General features: G+C 35.7%; 1 protein-coding gene across 2 annotated transcripts; it reads left to right on the top strand.

The window, feature by feature from the left end:
• The first annotated feature begins 444 nt into the window (after positions 1–444).
• Positions 445–12,579, top strand: LOC105041174 (uncharacterized). Of its 2 annotated transcripts, none has more exons than XM_010918028.4 (10): positions 445–622; positions 828–1,456; positions 4,860–4,985; positions 5,076–5,273; positions 6,897–7,121; positions 7,379–8,530; positions 9,571–9,861; positions 10,215–10,728; positions 11,120–11,990; positions 12,223–12,579. In XM_010918028.4, exons 2-9 carry the CDS (start codon positions 884–886, stop codon positions 11,923–11,925), a joined length of 3,885 nt encoding a protein of 1,294 aa, XP_010916330.1. In that variant the 5' UTR covers positions 445–622; positions 828–883; the 3' UTR covers positions 11,926–11,990; positions 12,223–12,579. The 2 variants fall into 2 exon arrangements, with proteins under 2 accessions (XP_010916330.1, XP_010916332.1); XM_010918030.4 differs by having other exon boundaries at positions 445–704.
• The last annotated feature ends 1,979 nt before the right edge of the window (positions 12,580–14,558 follow it).

The raw sequence follows: 14,558 nt of genomic DNA, 5'->3' as shown, positions 1-14,558 counted from the left end.
AATAAAAAATAACATCATCAAAAAAAAAACTTGAAGAAAAATCTATCATATGAGATACATCACCAATTATTCTTCTTTATTTAGAAATTGGTTGTTCCATTTATGAAAAAAGTCCAAGGTAGTAATCAAACGAATCGTTTGGCAAGTCATTGTAAAGCATCCATGGCAAATAAATATACTTAATATTTAAAATGTATCCCAAACAGATATAGGTTTCAGGTAAATAAAAATAAATACACATAATGTTAAGCAAATAAAATAAACACAAAAAATATAAACATTAATTAGACGGCCACAGATCATGTCATCTCGGGCTCGGATCAAATGTAAAGGTCCAGCGATCCGGGCAAGGGGTCGACTCGTTTCTATGGCACGTTCATGGGCATTTTCGTCATTTAGCAGAGCTATATAACGGCCTCAAACCCCTCCGTCTCTTTTCCGTCAGCGGCGGTCCATCGATCACCCAGCAGCGTCCTCCGGCTCGAGTGGGTTCCTATCACTCCATCTTTCCAAACCCCAGTCGAAACCCTAATCCCAAGAACCAACGCGCTCGCCTTCTCTAAACCCTAGAAGAAGGAGATATCCTCGATCTCCATCTCCTTCCCAAGATTTCTGTTTCGTGGTAAGTCCTGTCCTTTATCCGCGAGTGATTTGGTTTCGCGAGACGGCAGAGCTTCTTTGTTTCGGTGGAACGATTTTTATAAGTCTCTCCCTCCCTCTCTATCTCTCTATCTTTCTCTTTGTTTTTCCATAAAAGCGGATATAGTCCATTTTCCGTCATTATTCTTTGATTTATTAAAATATGATTCATAAAATTGTTCTGACAGCGTCGTGGATTGATATACAAGAGGATTTGGTCGCAAGAAATCGTTTCTTGGCTTAAATGGGGAGCAAGAAGAGGCCCTCCAGCTCCACAGAAGACTTTGACGGCGAGGAAAATGCGCCTGCTGACGGGGTTACTCCAGAATTTGTGAAAGAACCGAAAAAAGGCAGAATATTTGATGAGAAGACTGAGGCCGAGGATGCGCCCCCTCCGGCAATCCCTCTGTCTTTGAAACCCATGGAAAGAAAGAAGAAGAGGAAAACGATGGATAAAGAAAGGCATCGACTTGATTCCGAAAACAAGGAGCAATCGCAAGCTAAGAAGTCTAGTGAACGCCCTCCCGAAGATCAGACATCCTCGCCTTCTTTGTCCTCGAGCAACCTGCCTGGGTTCCATATTGATGTATTTAGGGATCTGTCATCTCTAGACTCGTCGGTTAGGGAAGCAGCAGCAGAGAAATTAGTTGCAGAGCTGCGCGACGTTCAGAAGGCATATGAGAAGTTAGAAAATAAGAAAGAACAAAACGGGGCGGTTCAACTGGAAGCTGAGAAGGATGATGGGATGGAGCACTGTGCGCCTACTTTGAGATATGCTATTCGTCGACTTATCCGTGGAGTGTCTTCTTCAAGGGAGGTATGATTATGATAATTTGGTTTTGTTTCCTATTGCTTGCTTATTATGGTGCTGAAGGTTTTGTCATTCCATTATGATATATCATATTTTCTGCTTTCTAGTCAGCTCAGTTGCTCATTTATTTGTCAATGGATCTGTTAGAGGCTCTCTAAATGCTTGAGCCATTAACTCATCGTTAGAATGAGATAAGGAAGAATGAGTGTGTGGATCTGGGTCAATAATTTCTGATGAGACTTATTAGCTCATTTTTACTAATAACTGGCCTTTCCTAGATTATTGTGAAGAAAAGAAAAGTTGGAAAGGCCTTCTATAGTCCAGTTATTTTGCTTTTTTCTTAAATTCATTATGTAACAATCCATGCCTGTAGCTGCTTCTAGGTATTGATTCGTTTTAACTAATCGCAAAGAGATGTAAGTATAGCTAAATGTAAACTATATACTATGGTATGGGGCTCTGCATATTAGTGAACTTTATCTCGTCAACATAGTTAAAAGAGTCAAAGAAGAAATCATCACACCGGAAGCAACAAAGTCTGATATCTTTTCCATGCATTCAATCATGACTAGTAAGAGGTCATGCCAACATGATTGGCACTAAATGCATTAGATGTGGTCAGCTAGGACGTCAAGTTATAGACATCTGAATCCAGGTCTGATTTTTTTCATTGAATAAAACAAAAAAAAGACATCTCTTTATATTCAACGTGGCTTCTCAACCAATATATGATGAAACAGTTAATTAAGAAAGGTGATGAAAAATTTCAAGGAAATTTTATTTTTGTATGACATATGTCAAAATGTTAGCAAGTCCTTTAGTTATTTACTTAGGGCTTAGTAAATGAACTATTCAAATAGATAACTTAAAATTCTGTTTATTGCTCAGTTGATCCTCAATATTGCTACTTGTATGTTAAAACATCTTAGATTAACATATGATGGGCCTTCAAGATGATGCTTATTCTCACCAAGGATTAACGGCCAATATTTTGGTGGCTGTCTTTACTGAAATACCTAGGCAGTTAACTGCAGCAACACTATTAGCACTATTTTGGAACTGTTCAGCTTTCGTGTCTTTTGTGCTGTTTGGGCGTTTGTTTTCTAGTTTAGTTCTTGATGTCATGATAAATGAAGTGCTTCTCTAAGAGTCAATTATTTAATTTTAAAATGATATAATTGTTTGATACTTTTATTTGTATTTGCAATTGGTAACATGCTGTAAGATTCATACTTCCATTTGGTGAAATCCACATGGCTTATGTAATTGCTTACTCTTAGATGCACACTTGCTGAAGCCTGCTCAGAGCTTAGTTTCTTTGCAATTATATTTGTAGTGTAGCTACCTAGCAGGCAACAAAGGGCTACCTAAGGCAGTCTAGGCAGGTTAATCTTGAACTATCTTTTGTTATCAGGGTAGGCAGTTGTAAATATTAGGTGGATTAATGGGGGAGTTATGCATCCTTCCTGATTTTGAAACTGTCATATTATATTATATTACATTATATATATATATATATATATATATATATATATATATATATATATATATATATATATGTATGTATGTATGTATGTATGTATGTATGCGCGCGCGCGCGCTCGTGCTTGTCTGTCTGTCTGTCTTGGTATTAGTTCTTTAACTGAAACCTGTTGATGTGTCCATTTGAGCACTTAGGACAAACCCTGCATTTGGTCTTAGGGCAGTGTGGTCTTATGGCCTTCGCTCAGCACAGCAGGTCATCTTTGACAACATTATTGTTGGCAGGATCCTTGGGGCGGGTACTATTAGCAACTGTTTTGTATCGCAGCTTGATGGTAGAATATAAGTTTGCTTGTAGTGTATACATCTAAACTTACTCAAAGTCAATCTCATTTGCTTCAGATGGGATTGTTTATTATTTAGTTATTATTTTTTCCTCAAACATTTGAACGCTTAATTGGTAGCTTCTCCTTGATTTTGCTTGTTTCGTTTTATACAGTTCTTATTTATATTAAATTGTATATTATATTTCTTGAGAAAGTCTAAATATATGCATAGTATCTACTTATTAATCAACAATGTTCTGTCTTTAATAGACTATTAGTTAAGGTGTAAGATTTGTCTGAAGTGTCAAAATTCCTGTTTGATTTTTTTTTCTTTTTTCTTTTTTTATAGTTTATCTTACCATTCTATGCAATATACTTTAATAGTGCTACTTCTTCTTCGTCTTCTTCTTTTTTACATTGCCGCTCTTTGCTAACTTATGGAATGTTGCAACATATATGCCTTGTCCTGAACTCTCACAAGCATCAGCACAATACAAGAAACATATACCTGCTTTTTGATGATCTTTGGTCAACTCTATTCTCATACTTATCATTCAAGACTTCTCTTTTCTTTTCTTTTCTTTCCTTCTTTTTTTTTTTTTGGTTTGCGGGGGGGGGGTGGGGGGGCGGGGGGGCGGGGTTGTGGGGAGTTGGGGGGCTAAAGAACTGGTACGTATGTGAATTAGGTTTATACACTTGTTAATACTTAGTAGCATGCAATATTCATAGGCTATGTGTGACGGGTTAGAACTTATTCTAATTTAAATTTGCTAAATCTCTTTTGATATAATACTGTTTGATTTGGAAATCATCTGAAACCTGCTACTCAAGTTTTAGAGTTAAATGAATAATTTGGAAATGAGTTCTTGCAGACTTTGTTTGCTTGCTTTATCTGAAGAAGCTCTGTTAAGTATTAGTGTCTGCAGATGGGTGGAACTAGTATATCAGAATGCCAAGATAAATCAGGCACAACATATGCAGATTTAATTGGAGGATTCTAGAATTTGTTCCTGTGCTCTCCTCTCAAGTTGTGCTGTATTGAGGCTACTAAGTAATATCTCCTTCAATCTCTTTAGAAAATGAAGAATATCTTATCCAAAATAGGTGTTTGACAGGAAAGCATACAGTGATATCCAATTTTCCAGAAAGTTGTAATTTTCTGATGCTTTCCAAGTTAACATGGTATGTGCATCCTGCTAACTCATGTATTTCAATTTGTGCTGAAACTTGCAATGCCTCTTGCTGTACAAAGTATGCTATGCATGCATTGCATTGCATCAACTGTCTGGACCTTGTTTCGATCATTTATTGGTTGAATCTGCGTACTTTGATGCATAAGAAATAGATTTTAGCCAGGGTTGGTAAACAATTAATAATGCTTGTATTTGATGCTTCAAATGAAAAAATAGTGCTATATCTATTTTTTTGATACCAAAAAAAAAAAGTTTTATATATTATTTACTGCATCCTTTCAGTCCATGTACATAGTCTATGAATGTTGAAAGTCCTATTATTTTGCTATTCTTTTTAGACCATAATCAACTGTTGGAAATTTGGTGGGAATTAATTACTAGCCTTTGTGATCATTGTTTGTTATACAGTGTGCAAGACAAGGGTTTGCATTGGGGTTAACAGCTGTTGTTGGGGCAATTCGTACCATTGAAGTGGAATCGGTGATGAAATTGATGGTCGATATGTTGGAAATTTCATCTTCAATGAAGGGTCAGGTAATGCTTAAAACATATTTATGGAATGTAAGCTAATAATTTGCTGTTTTCGTTCTGTTTTAATTTGAGTATATTTTGATGGTATTTTAGGAAGCTAGAGATTGCCTTTTGGGTCACCTCTTTGCTTACGGAGCCCTTGCTAGATCAGGGAGAATTGCTACAGACTGGATTCTGGATAACAGTACATCACTTGTAAAGGATTTTACAAGTCAAGTCATTTCGCTTGCAGGCAAGAAGAGATACTTAAGTGAGCCAGCTGTTGCAGTCATTTTGGAAATGGTTGAGAAGGTATATCTTATGCTCCTGATTCTTGATATATATTATATGGCTATATTGTTGGTTGTTTTGAATCAATAGAAGGGGTGCTTGCAAGTTATTCTTTTAATGTTTAATGTTGATATCAAGTTTTCTTGCTGTTTTGTTTCTTTGGTCCTTTAGTCCTTGATTGTCATGAAGAGACAACATCCTAGTTGTCTTCATCAGTTGCACTGCTACTGACTTTCAATAGCATATCTATAGTTGCTATTTGTTACTCTGTTTGTACCAATTGGAGTTGAATGGCTCTCTACCAGCTTATCCTGCTTATTATAGGGCTATATCCCAACAAAGTCCTGTATGCATTATCCTTCTCTTGAACAAACATTGAAAATACTATGTTCTTAGTGAGTCTGATGGATGAGTAATCGTAAGTGGTCCTATAATTGGACTCAGCTCTATATCTGCTTAGTTTGATTTTGGCTTACATCATGTATCTGCAGTTTAGGGTATCGATTGGCATTTATTGTAAAATGCTGACAATCTTCAGTTGCGTAATCACATCCACCAGCATGAATCTGAACAAAAATCACAGTTACTGGGGTGTCAAACTTTATCCTCGATAACCCTACCTGATTATTTTATAATAATTGGGTATGGATCCAAATTAAGTTGTTGATAACCTTATTGGATCAAAGTCGGATTCGGATCTGATTTCATATTAGATCGAACTTGATGTATCTATGTTCGAATATGAAAACCCAATATCCCAAATGCATATAAAGAAACTATATATGTAATATATATAAATATATGAATATAAAGAGAATTGGCTACATGGCTTGTGTTAATTATTTTTCTTTATGTGTGCATTTATTCCTTTTTCTCACACATGCTCTCCGTAAATCTCACCCATTGCTATTTCATTTCCAAAATCTCATCCGACATGTGGATTTTTATTATGCTTTAATCAAACTAAACATAAAATAGATATTTAATCCATTTCAAAAGCGCTTGTTTTGTTTTTCAAAACCAATCATTTCCCTTCCATATCGTGCTCCTTTTCTACTGCTATCTGCTATGGATTCGCTATGCATGGATGACTATTGTGATACGTGTCTTCTTAGTTTCAGAAGTTGCTAACCCTTGGCTAGTTGGCCTACTAAAATCTTGTGCTGAATTGAACCTCAAAAACTTGAATCCGATTATTAATCCAGTTTCGATGTGAGTTCAGAGCTTACTCGCTTTGATGGATCTGAAATCGAGTCTAGAATTCGATTTTCTTATCGAGTTCAGATGCAGATACAGCATGGATCCAACCTGTATGACCCATTTACAGCCCTGACAATTGCTGTTACACTTGTGACAGTTTCTTTCCTGGGATGCCTATTTGACCTAAAACGTGTAGCTGGGTCTGATCAGGCCATCAGGCTAAGTAATCAGTCTGTGAACTCCCTTTTTCCATCATTATTTTTTTTAGTAATATGAATATCCAATGGGAAAGCCACCATTGCTTATAAGTTTGATCTGCTGTTACTCTGTCTCTGGTTATATTTTCCAATTTCCATGTTGATTTTATTGTTGTTAGATTGTTGTGTTCTTATTTGAGTCTATATTTTTCATTAGATCTGATGTTTTGTTCTTCTAGTCTTACAGTTACCTGTTGAAGCTTTGTTGAGCCAAGTTCTTAAAGCTCCTGGCATGCATGAGTGGTTCGAGAAAGCTGCAGAAGTTGGAGATCCAGATGCCTTGTTCTTAGCTTTGAAGTTGCAAGAAAGAGTACATGACAGTGAAGTTTTGGGCAAGCTCCTGCCATATCCATTCAGTCATGACAATTTCTTTACTCGAGATCATCTGTTGTATCTTGCCCCTTGCTTCAAGGTTAGATCTCTAAACTATGATTTATTTGCACTTTAGGAATAGATCACTTTTATAAGTCATTATTGTTTTGACAAATTTTTTAACTTTGCTTTTCAAAGAGGTTCTTCAACTTCAAGTATTTTGGTGCTTATGTAGTATAAATTTTGCAAGAGATGATGGGAGATACTGAAGGACGGTTGCTTTTGCTTTATCAAAAATACGTGCATATCACTTTTTTCTATTTAAATTATTGTTAAATTTTGACACTGGCTATGCAGGAATCAACCTTCTGTACGCCGCGTGTACACAGTCTTTGGCCCTTGGTGGCAAATTTGCTTATACCAGAATCATCATCTCAAGACGAAGATGCTGCAGCAAGTTCTAGTAAGAAACACAAGAAGGTCAGGAAAGAGAACTCCTTTGGGGATGTTGCCAAGAATATTTGCTCTTTCTGTGAGGTGGTTGTTGAAGGATCACTTCTTTCATCATCTCATGATAGGAAACATTTGGCATTAAATGTTTTGCTTCTTCTCCTGCCGAGGTTGCCAGTATCATGCATTCAGGTTGTCTTATCTAACAAGCTTGTGCACTGTTTAGCGGACATCCTTTCAAACAAGGGTTCCTGGTTGTACAATGCTGCTCAGCTTTTTCTGAAGGAATTACTAAACTGGGTTGGGGATGATGATGATCGACGTGTTGCAGTTATCGTGTCCTTGCAGAAACACAGCAATGGTAAATTTGATAGTATCACAAGGACACAGGCAGTCAAAGAGTTGGTTGCGAAATTCAATACTGGACCAGGTTGCTTGCTTTTTGTGCATAACTTAATGAGCTTGTTTGTAGATGAAGGGGCCCTCACAGATGAACCATCTGATCAAAGTCAGACTACAGATGAAAATTCAGAAATGGGCTCAACAGAAGATAAGGAACCTCCTGTATCAGGGAACACAGACTTCTTGAAGAATTGGGTTATAGATACCATGCCTCGTGTTTTGAAAAATTTAAAACTCGATTCTAATGTGAAGTCTTTGGTTCATACAGAAAAAGAAAAATTCATAGAAGAAAAATTTCGTGTGCAGACTGAAATAATGAAATTCCTGGCAGTTCAGGGTTTGTTTTCTTCATCTCTAGGCACTGAAGTTACATCATTTGAATTGCAGGAGAAGTTCAAATGGCCAAAAGCTGCTGCATCCAGTTCTTTGTGCAGGATGTGCATAGAGCAGCTCCAGTTGTTACTAGAAGATGCACAGAAAGGAGAGGGCTCACATATACTAAATGGACTTGAGTTCAATGATCTTGGATCGTACTTTATGTGTTTCCTCAACACTTTGTGCAACATCCCTTCTGTTTCACTCTACAGGACGTTGAGCAACGAAGATGAGAGGGCATTTAAGAAACTGCAAGAAATGGAGTCTAAACTTTGCCATGAGGTACTTGTTAAATTTCTAGTCCAAAATATTTCATAAATATTTCATATTGCTAGAGTATTGATTGGCATTTATCCATTTCTTGAGATAACCAATATAATAATGTATTAATTGTCGAAGGTTCTGGAACCACTGATTCCTTATATTTACAAATTGTAGAATATTCATTAGATTAATAAATTTATAATACCTATCATTCTGTTTCACGTGATTTTGGGCAGTAGTCATTTTAAATCGAAAGATGTGTTGAAGTCGGGCAGGTTATCTAAATAGCAAACAATAGATGTCTAGGCAGCTTCAAGTGTGTAATATTTCCATGAATGGATATTCGTCCTTTATGTCATGACTAGTTGCATATGCGCTGCTTTTGATTTGTATATAGTCTTGCTATTAGTGATTACTGATTATACAATATATCTCTCAAGTCAATAAACAATAAAATTTGCTTTCCAGTAATAATCACCTTTAGACTGTGAAAGTAGGGAATATCTTAGAGTATCTTTTCTAAATCCCTCACCAACAGTGTGCTCCCGTCACTGACAAAGTTATTGTGGAGAAGCCTTATCTCATTTGTTTGCAATTGGCGTTATCTGTCCTTATCCACCTTTTATCCTGTCCTGCACTTTATTCGCTGTTGAGCAGTAACAGTGAAAAGAGTAGTTTAAAGAAACAGAAAACAAGAAGAGCCTTATAGACTTTATGATGCAATTTGTTATTGTTTATGCTGATTATTCTGTTTTATGCTGTAAAAGAATGCCACATTTTGACAATGTATGCACAAAGGCCAGATATTGCTTTCCCAATAATTTGTTTGTCATTGAATTGTTGATGATGACTTGGTGAAGCATGCACATGTCAGATCTCCTTAAATAGCCATTTGAATTCAGATATATCTTTAGTTCTCCAAAAAAAAAAAAAAAACCATCTCAAAATCCAAATCATCATGTTCTTGTTTGTTCTGATCTTATGAGTGTAGCTTCATCAATTATTATTACTTAATTTTCTTGCGATTTACTCTATGAGTCACATGTCTGACATTGCAGGAAAGAAGAATGAGGCCTGAACCAGATGCAAATAAATTGCATGCAGTTCGTTATTTGCTAATTCAATTGCTGCTGCAAGTCCTCCTCCGTCCAGGCGAGTTCTCTGAGGCAGCGCTGGAGCTAAACATATGTTATAAGAAGGCTTTCCCTGCTGTTGCTCATGGTGACTCTTCAGAGGAAGAAGACCAATTCGATGATAATGAAGCACCAGAGATGATGGATGTCCTAGTAGATACATTGCTTTCTCTCTTGCCTCAGTCATCTGGTCCTATTTGTTTTGCTGTTGAACAGGCAAGTTACACTCTGCAGCTGTTATTACAAAATTTACTTTTTCCATGTGTTTGAATCATGAATACCATTACTCCATAAAACTTTTACTAGGCACTTAAATATTTTTAAAATAGCAAATGTTGTGAATATTACTAGTTCTGGACCTTTTACTCAACTATCCCCTCAGTACAAAATGATGAGCTGGTGGCATTGCCTGCATGTTTTGAGAACAGGTTAATAAAAGCTTTGCAATTTATGATAAATTAATGTCATGATGTTCTGTTTCCAGAAACTCTTGCTATTTTAAACACAATATATGGCTTCTCTTAATGGAGTAACATCCAGTTCTTAATTGTTCCTTTTACTTTCTCCAGGTTTTCAGGTTCATCTGTGATGATATAACAGATGCTGGACTCCTCCAGATGTTGCGTGTTGTCAAGAAAGATCTGAAGCCTCCCCGACATCAAGCAGCTAGCAGTGATGGCGATGAAGATGATGATGATTTCCTTGGAATTGAAGAAGCAGAGGAAACTGATGAAGCTGAGGTTGTTGAGACAGGCGATACCGATGACCATGCAGATGATTCTGAAGGAATGCTTGGAGCTGAGGGATCTGATGGGGAAGTTACCAAAAATGATGAGGAGGATTCTGAGAGAATAGATGGAGACGAGGCAACTAATGAAGAAGTTACCAAAAATGATAAAGACCTTTCTTTGGATGATTCTGATAGTGGTATGGATGACGATGCCATGTTTAGGATGGATTCTTATATCGCACGGATATTCAAGGAGAGGAAAATTTCTGGGAATGACAGTGCACAGTCTCAGCTCACACCTTTCAAACTTCGTGTGCTCTCGCTTCTGGAAATATATCTACAGAAGAATCCAGGTAAACACTTAAATACACTTCATTCATTGGGTGTTGTTACTTAGCATCAAAAAGCTTTTTCTGAATCTCTTAACTTCTGCACTGGGTAATAGGATGAGGAAAGCAATTTGTGAAACACATCCTTGATTTGTAAATTAGAAACATTCAAAACTACAGGAAACTATGTTCTTTTTCCTTTTTTTTTTTTTCATTTGTGATATTTATTTCTTTTATTTTTAAAATGTATTCCATGTTTTCCCAAGTTCGTGAACCTGATAAATCCAATTTTCCAAAAATATGTTGGGTGAAAGTTCTTAGGGACATGAGGGATATGTTAATTAATACCCATATGTATTTATTTATTTTTTCTTTCCTGATAGTATATATTAACTTCATTGGAGTTTGGGAACAGGCAAGCCTCAGGTTTTGATGGTCTATTCTTACTTGGTTCAAGCTTTTGTCAATTCACATAGCACTGAGGGTAGTGAGCATGTCAGGCAACGCATTGGAGGAATTCTGCAGAAGAAAATATTCAAGGCAAAAGACTATCCAAAAGGTGATGACATCCAGCTAAGTAATCTTTCAATCCTGTTGGAGAAGAGTCTGAAATTGGCATCACGGTCACGGTACAAGACCGTCTCTTCTCTAGCTCAGACCTCATCTTTCTGGATATTAAAAATCATACATTCGCAAAAATTTTCCAAATCTGAGCTTGAGGGGGTGGTGAGTATATTTAGAAATATACTAAATGACTACTTCAATAGTAAGAAGTCCCGGCTGAAACCTGGGTTTGTGAAAGAGGTTATTCGAAGGCATCCCTGGCTTGGGCTGCAGCTTTTTCGCTTTCTTTTGGAGAAATGTGGGAGTGCAAAATCAGAATTTCGACGAATTGAAATGCTAGATCTCATAGACTGTATCATGAAATCATGTATCTCAACTGGGAAAGCAGAGAAAGATAAGGATTCATCAAGTAAAACTAAATTATTGAAGAAACACTTGCATGCACTTTGTGAGCTGATCCAAGAACTCCTGAGCAATTTGCCAAAAAAACAATCGAGGCGGGGAGAAGTGCATCGGTTTTGCACCCGGGTGTTGCATGCAGTCTCAGCATTGAGCCTGAACAAGTCTTTTCTAAAGGCATTGAAGCCAGAAACTTATTTTCTCTGTGAGTCTCAACTAGGGGATGCATTTCTTCCCTTCAGGATGCCTACAAAATAGGTCAAACGCTAGGAGGCTTTTTGAGTTGATGGTGAAAGAAGATGCTAGAGGCTGTAATTTTTCTGGCAAGTTCTCTTGTATCTTTTCAATTGTTTCTTCGCCCTTTTGGAACTCTTTATCAGATGATTTTTTTGCTAAATCTCATTGTCTATTTCTATCAGCTTTGAGGCCACCATTTAAAAAAAAAAAATGTTGTTACTAAAATTTTGGCTTTTATAATAATGCCTAGTATTTCCTTGCCAGCTGAAGTTTGCTTCTCTTTGACTTGTCATGGATTCTTATGTTTCACTCTCACAGGTGTTGTTGTTTAGAGGCTCGTTGGAGATGACCAGTCAAGCTTCAGCTCATAGCTGCTGTGAGGGAAGCCAGTTTTAATGCTGATTGGATTCTTGACAATAGGCCTGAAATTTTGGTCAGTTTACGATGTCATACTGGAATATAATATGACTTTTGAAAAAGTTTGGCAAAAAAAAGACAAAAGAAGATGGGACTTAGGGTTGAATCCTTAATTCCACTGCAACATAGTTCTTGAGCAGTGTTAAATCGTGAGGCTATTGATTGTATCATTATTTGCTGGTGGTCTTTGCTGAATGCAATAAATACTTGTTGATCTTTACAATTTTTCTTTAGTTAAAGGCATAGCTTTGGTGTTCATTCGAATGCATTATGAATCTGATTTGCTTGTTAACGTTATAAAGTTTAATTGTTCTCTCATGGATGATTTCACTGGCAGTTGACGGTGTAAAGATGTTTATAGCTTCAGAGAGCTTGCGGTGAAGAATTATCAATCTGATTTGCTTATTAACGATATAAAGTTTGATTGTTCTCTCACAGATGATTGCACCGGCAGTTGACTGTGTGGAGATGTCTAAGGCTTCAGAGAACTTGCTGTGAAGAGTCCGGAGATGGCGAAAACAAGGAGATGCAAAGCCCTTGTTTTGCCATCAGTTTGCGTCTACCAAAAATGAGACCATTCTGCTTGCTCACGTAGGCAGGACCAGCCTTTTCATCCTCCACCTTTTAATCCTCCTTCACCTGCATCCATTTTGTGGAGTTGCAGGAGAAAAAAAAAAAAAAAATTTTGTGCATCAAAGGTTGTGTAGAAAATTTAATGTAGAATGTGTCTTGTATAATTAATTTATATAATTATTATTTTTTAATATATATTTAATATTTATAGATTGATTTTTTGCTTAAAAATTTTATGTGATAAAAATTTTTATTTTTTAAAAAAAATTATGATATCTTGGAACATAATATAATTCACGATATCATAATATGATTTAAGATAAGTTATCATAATATCAGAATGATATTTTTATCTAATTATTTTTTAATATATATTTAATATTTATAAATTAATTTTTTTATTTAAAAATTTTGAATAATAAAAATATTTTTATTTTTTAAAAAAAATTATGACATCCTGTGTATATTATGAGCGTAGAATATTATAATATAGACGTAGAATATTATATTTTTTTTAAAAAATAAAAATATTTTTATTAATATAATTTTTTTTTAAAAAAATATTAATTTATAAATATTAAATATATTTTAAAAAAATAATAATTATATGGGTCAATCTTAATAAGATGATGTATTTTAAATCGGATATTTTGTACCATCTGTGGTGTGCATAAAAAATATTGCAAAGAAAAATGCGCACCTTTCATTGGGAGATATTAGCGTCGAGGAGGATCGGCGAGGGTTGAGGAGGACCCGAGCGGCTCTCTCTTGTGTAGGGGCCATATTATGACAAAAGCGTTGGGTGCGAGAGATTGCCATGGTACGTTATTGATTTATAAAAAAAAAAAAGGGCCACATGGTTTATTAGTTTCGCGCGTCCTCCCAACAATCAAAAATATTTAAGCTTGTGGGTCCGTGACAAGTCCTTCTTCCGCTTTTCTATGTCGCCTTTCTTTGCGGATACCAGTATGGTCCATTACCCAATGACAGTGAATTTTGTTTAAATGCACGCTACATGCTATCGAATGCGGACTAGTTGTATCTAGAGTCTGAAGCATCCCAAGACCGTTTAAAGTGAGTCAACATCATAGATTGGATGTAATGGTGCAAATGGAATCAGGTTACGAGTGCTCTTGATCCAATTCAATTTTTTGATTTGATCTAAGTCTAATCTAATAAAAGATTGATTCGAATCCAATCAAATTTATGATCATAATTTTCGATCCAATAAATTATTCAAATTAGATCGGATTCATGTATAATCTAATTCTAATATGAAAAATTCGAATCTATATCGGATCTAAATTAAATTCAAATTAAATATAATCAATTATATTTTAATTATCATGGAGCCAACAACCATTAACCACAACATAATTAATAAATAATATTGCTTTGAGGACAAATTAAGATAGAAAAATAATTCTAAACTTATCTTTATATTTAAGATATTGTACATATAAATTTTAAATCATAATTTAGAGGCTCAAATAGGTTCAGATCGATATATATCAGATTTAGATCGAGATGAGTTACTGAGTAAAAGATAAAAAATTAGCTCAGAAATCAAATGGATCAGATTAAACTAGAATTTAATAAACCCAAATTCAATCCAAAAAAATATAACATATCCTATTTTAAAATTCTATCTAACCCCACGAATT

The sequence above is a fragment of the Elaeis guineensis genome, chromosome 3 (assembly GCF_000442705.2).
Source record: "Elaeis guineensis isolate ETL-2024a chromosome 3, EG11, whole genome shotgun sequence".
In the NCBI taxonomy this organism is placed as follows: domain Eukaryota; kingdom Viridiplantae; phylum Streptophyta; class Magnoliopsida; order Arecales; family Arecaceae; genus Elaeis; species Elaeis guineensis.
This window is presented reverse-complemented; position numbering and strand designations above follow the sequence as displayed.

Bases quoted from the DNA above. Each gene is read 5' to 3' on its own strand.
- LOC105041174 (XM_010918028.4), top strand. From the start codon at position 884: ATGGGGAGCAAGAAGAGGCCCTCCAGCTCCACAGAAGACTTTGACGGC. The intron at 5,274-6,896 runs GTATATCTTATG...CTAGTCTTACAG, and splicing joins TTTTGGAAATGGTTGAGAAG to TTACCTGTTGAAGCTTTGTT. The intron at 10,729-11,119 runs GTAAACACTTAA...GTTTGGGAACAG, and splicing joins ATATCTACAGAAGAATCCAG to GCAAGCCTCAGGTTTTGATG.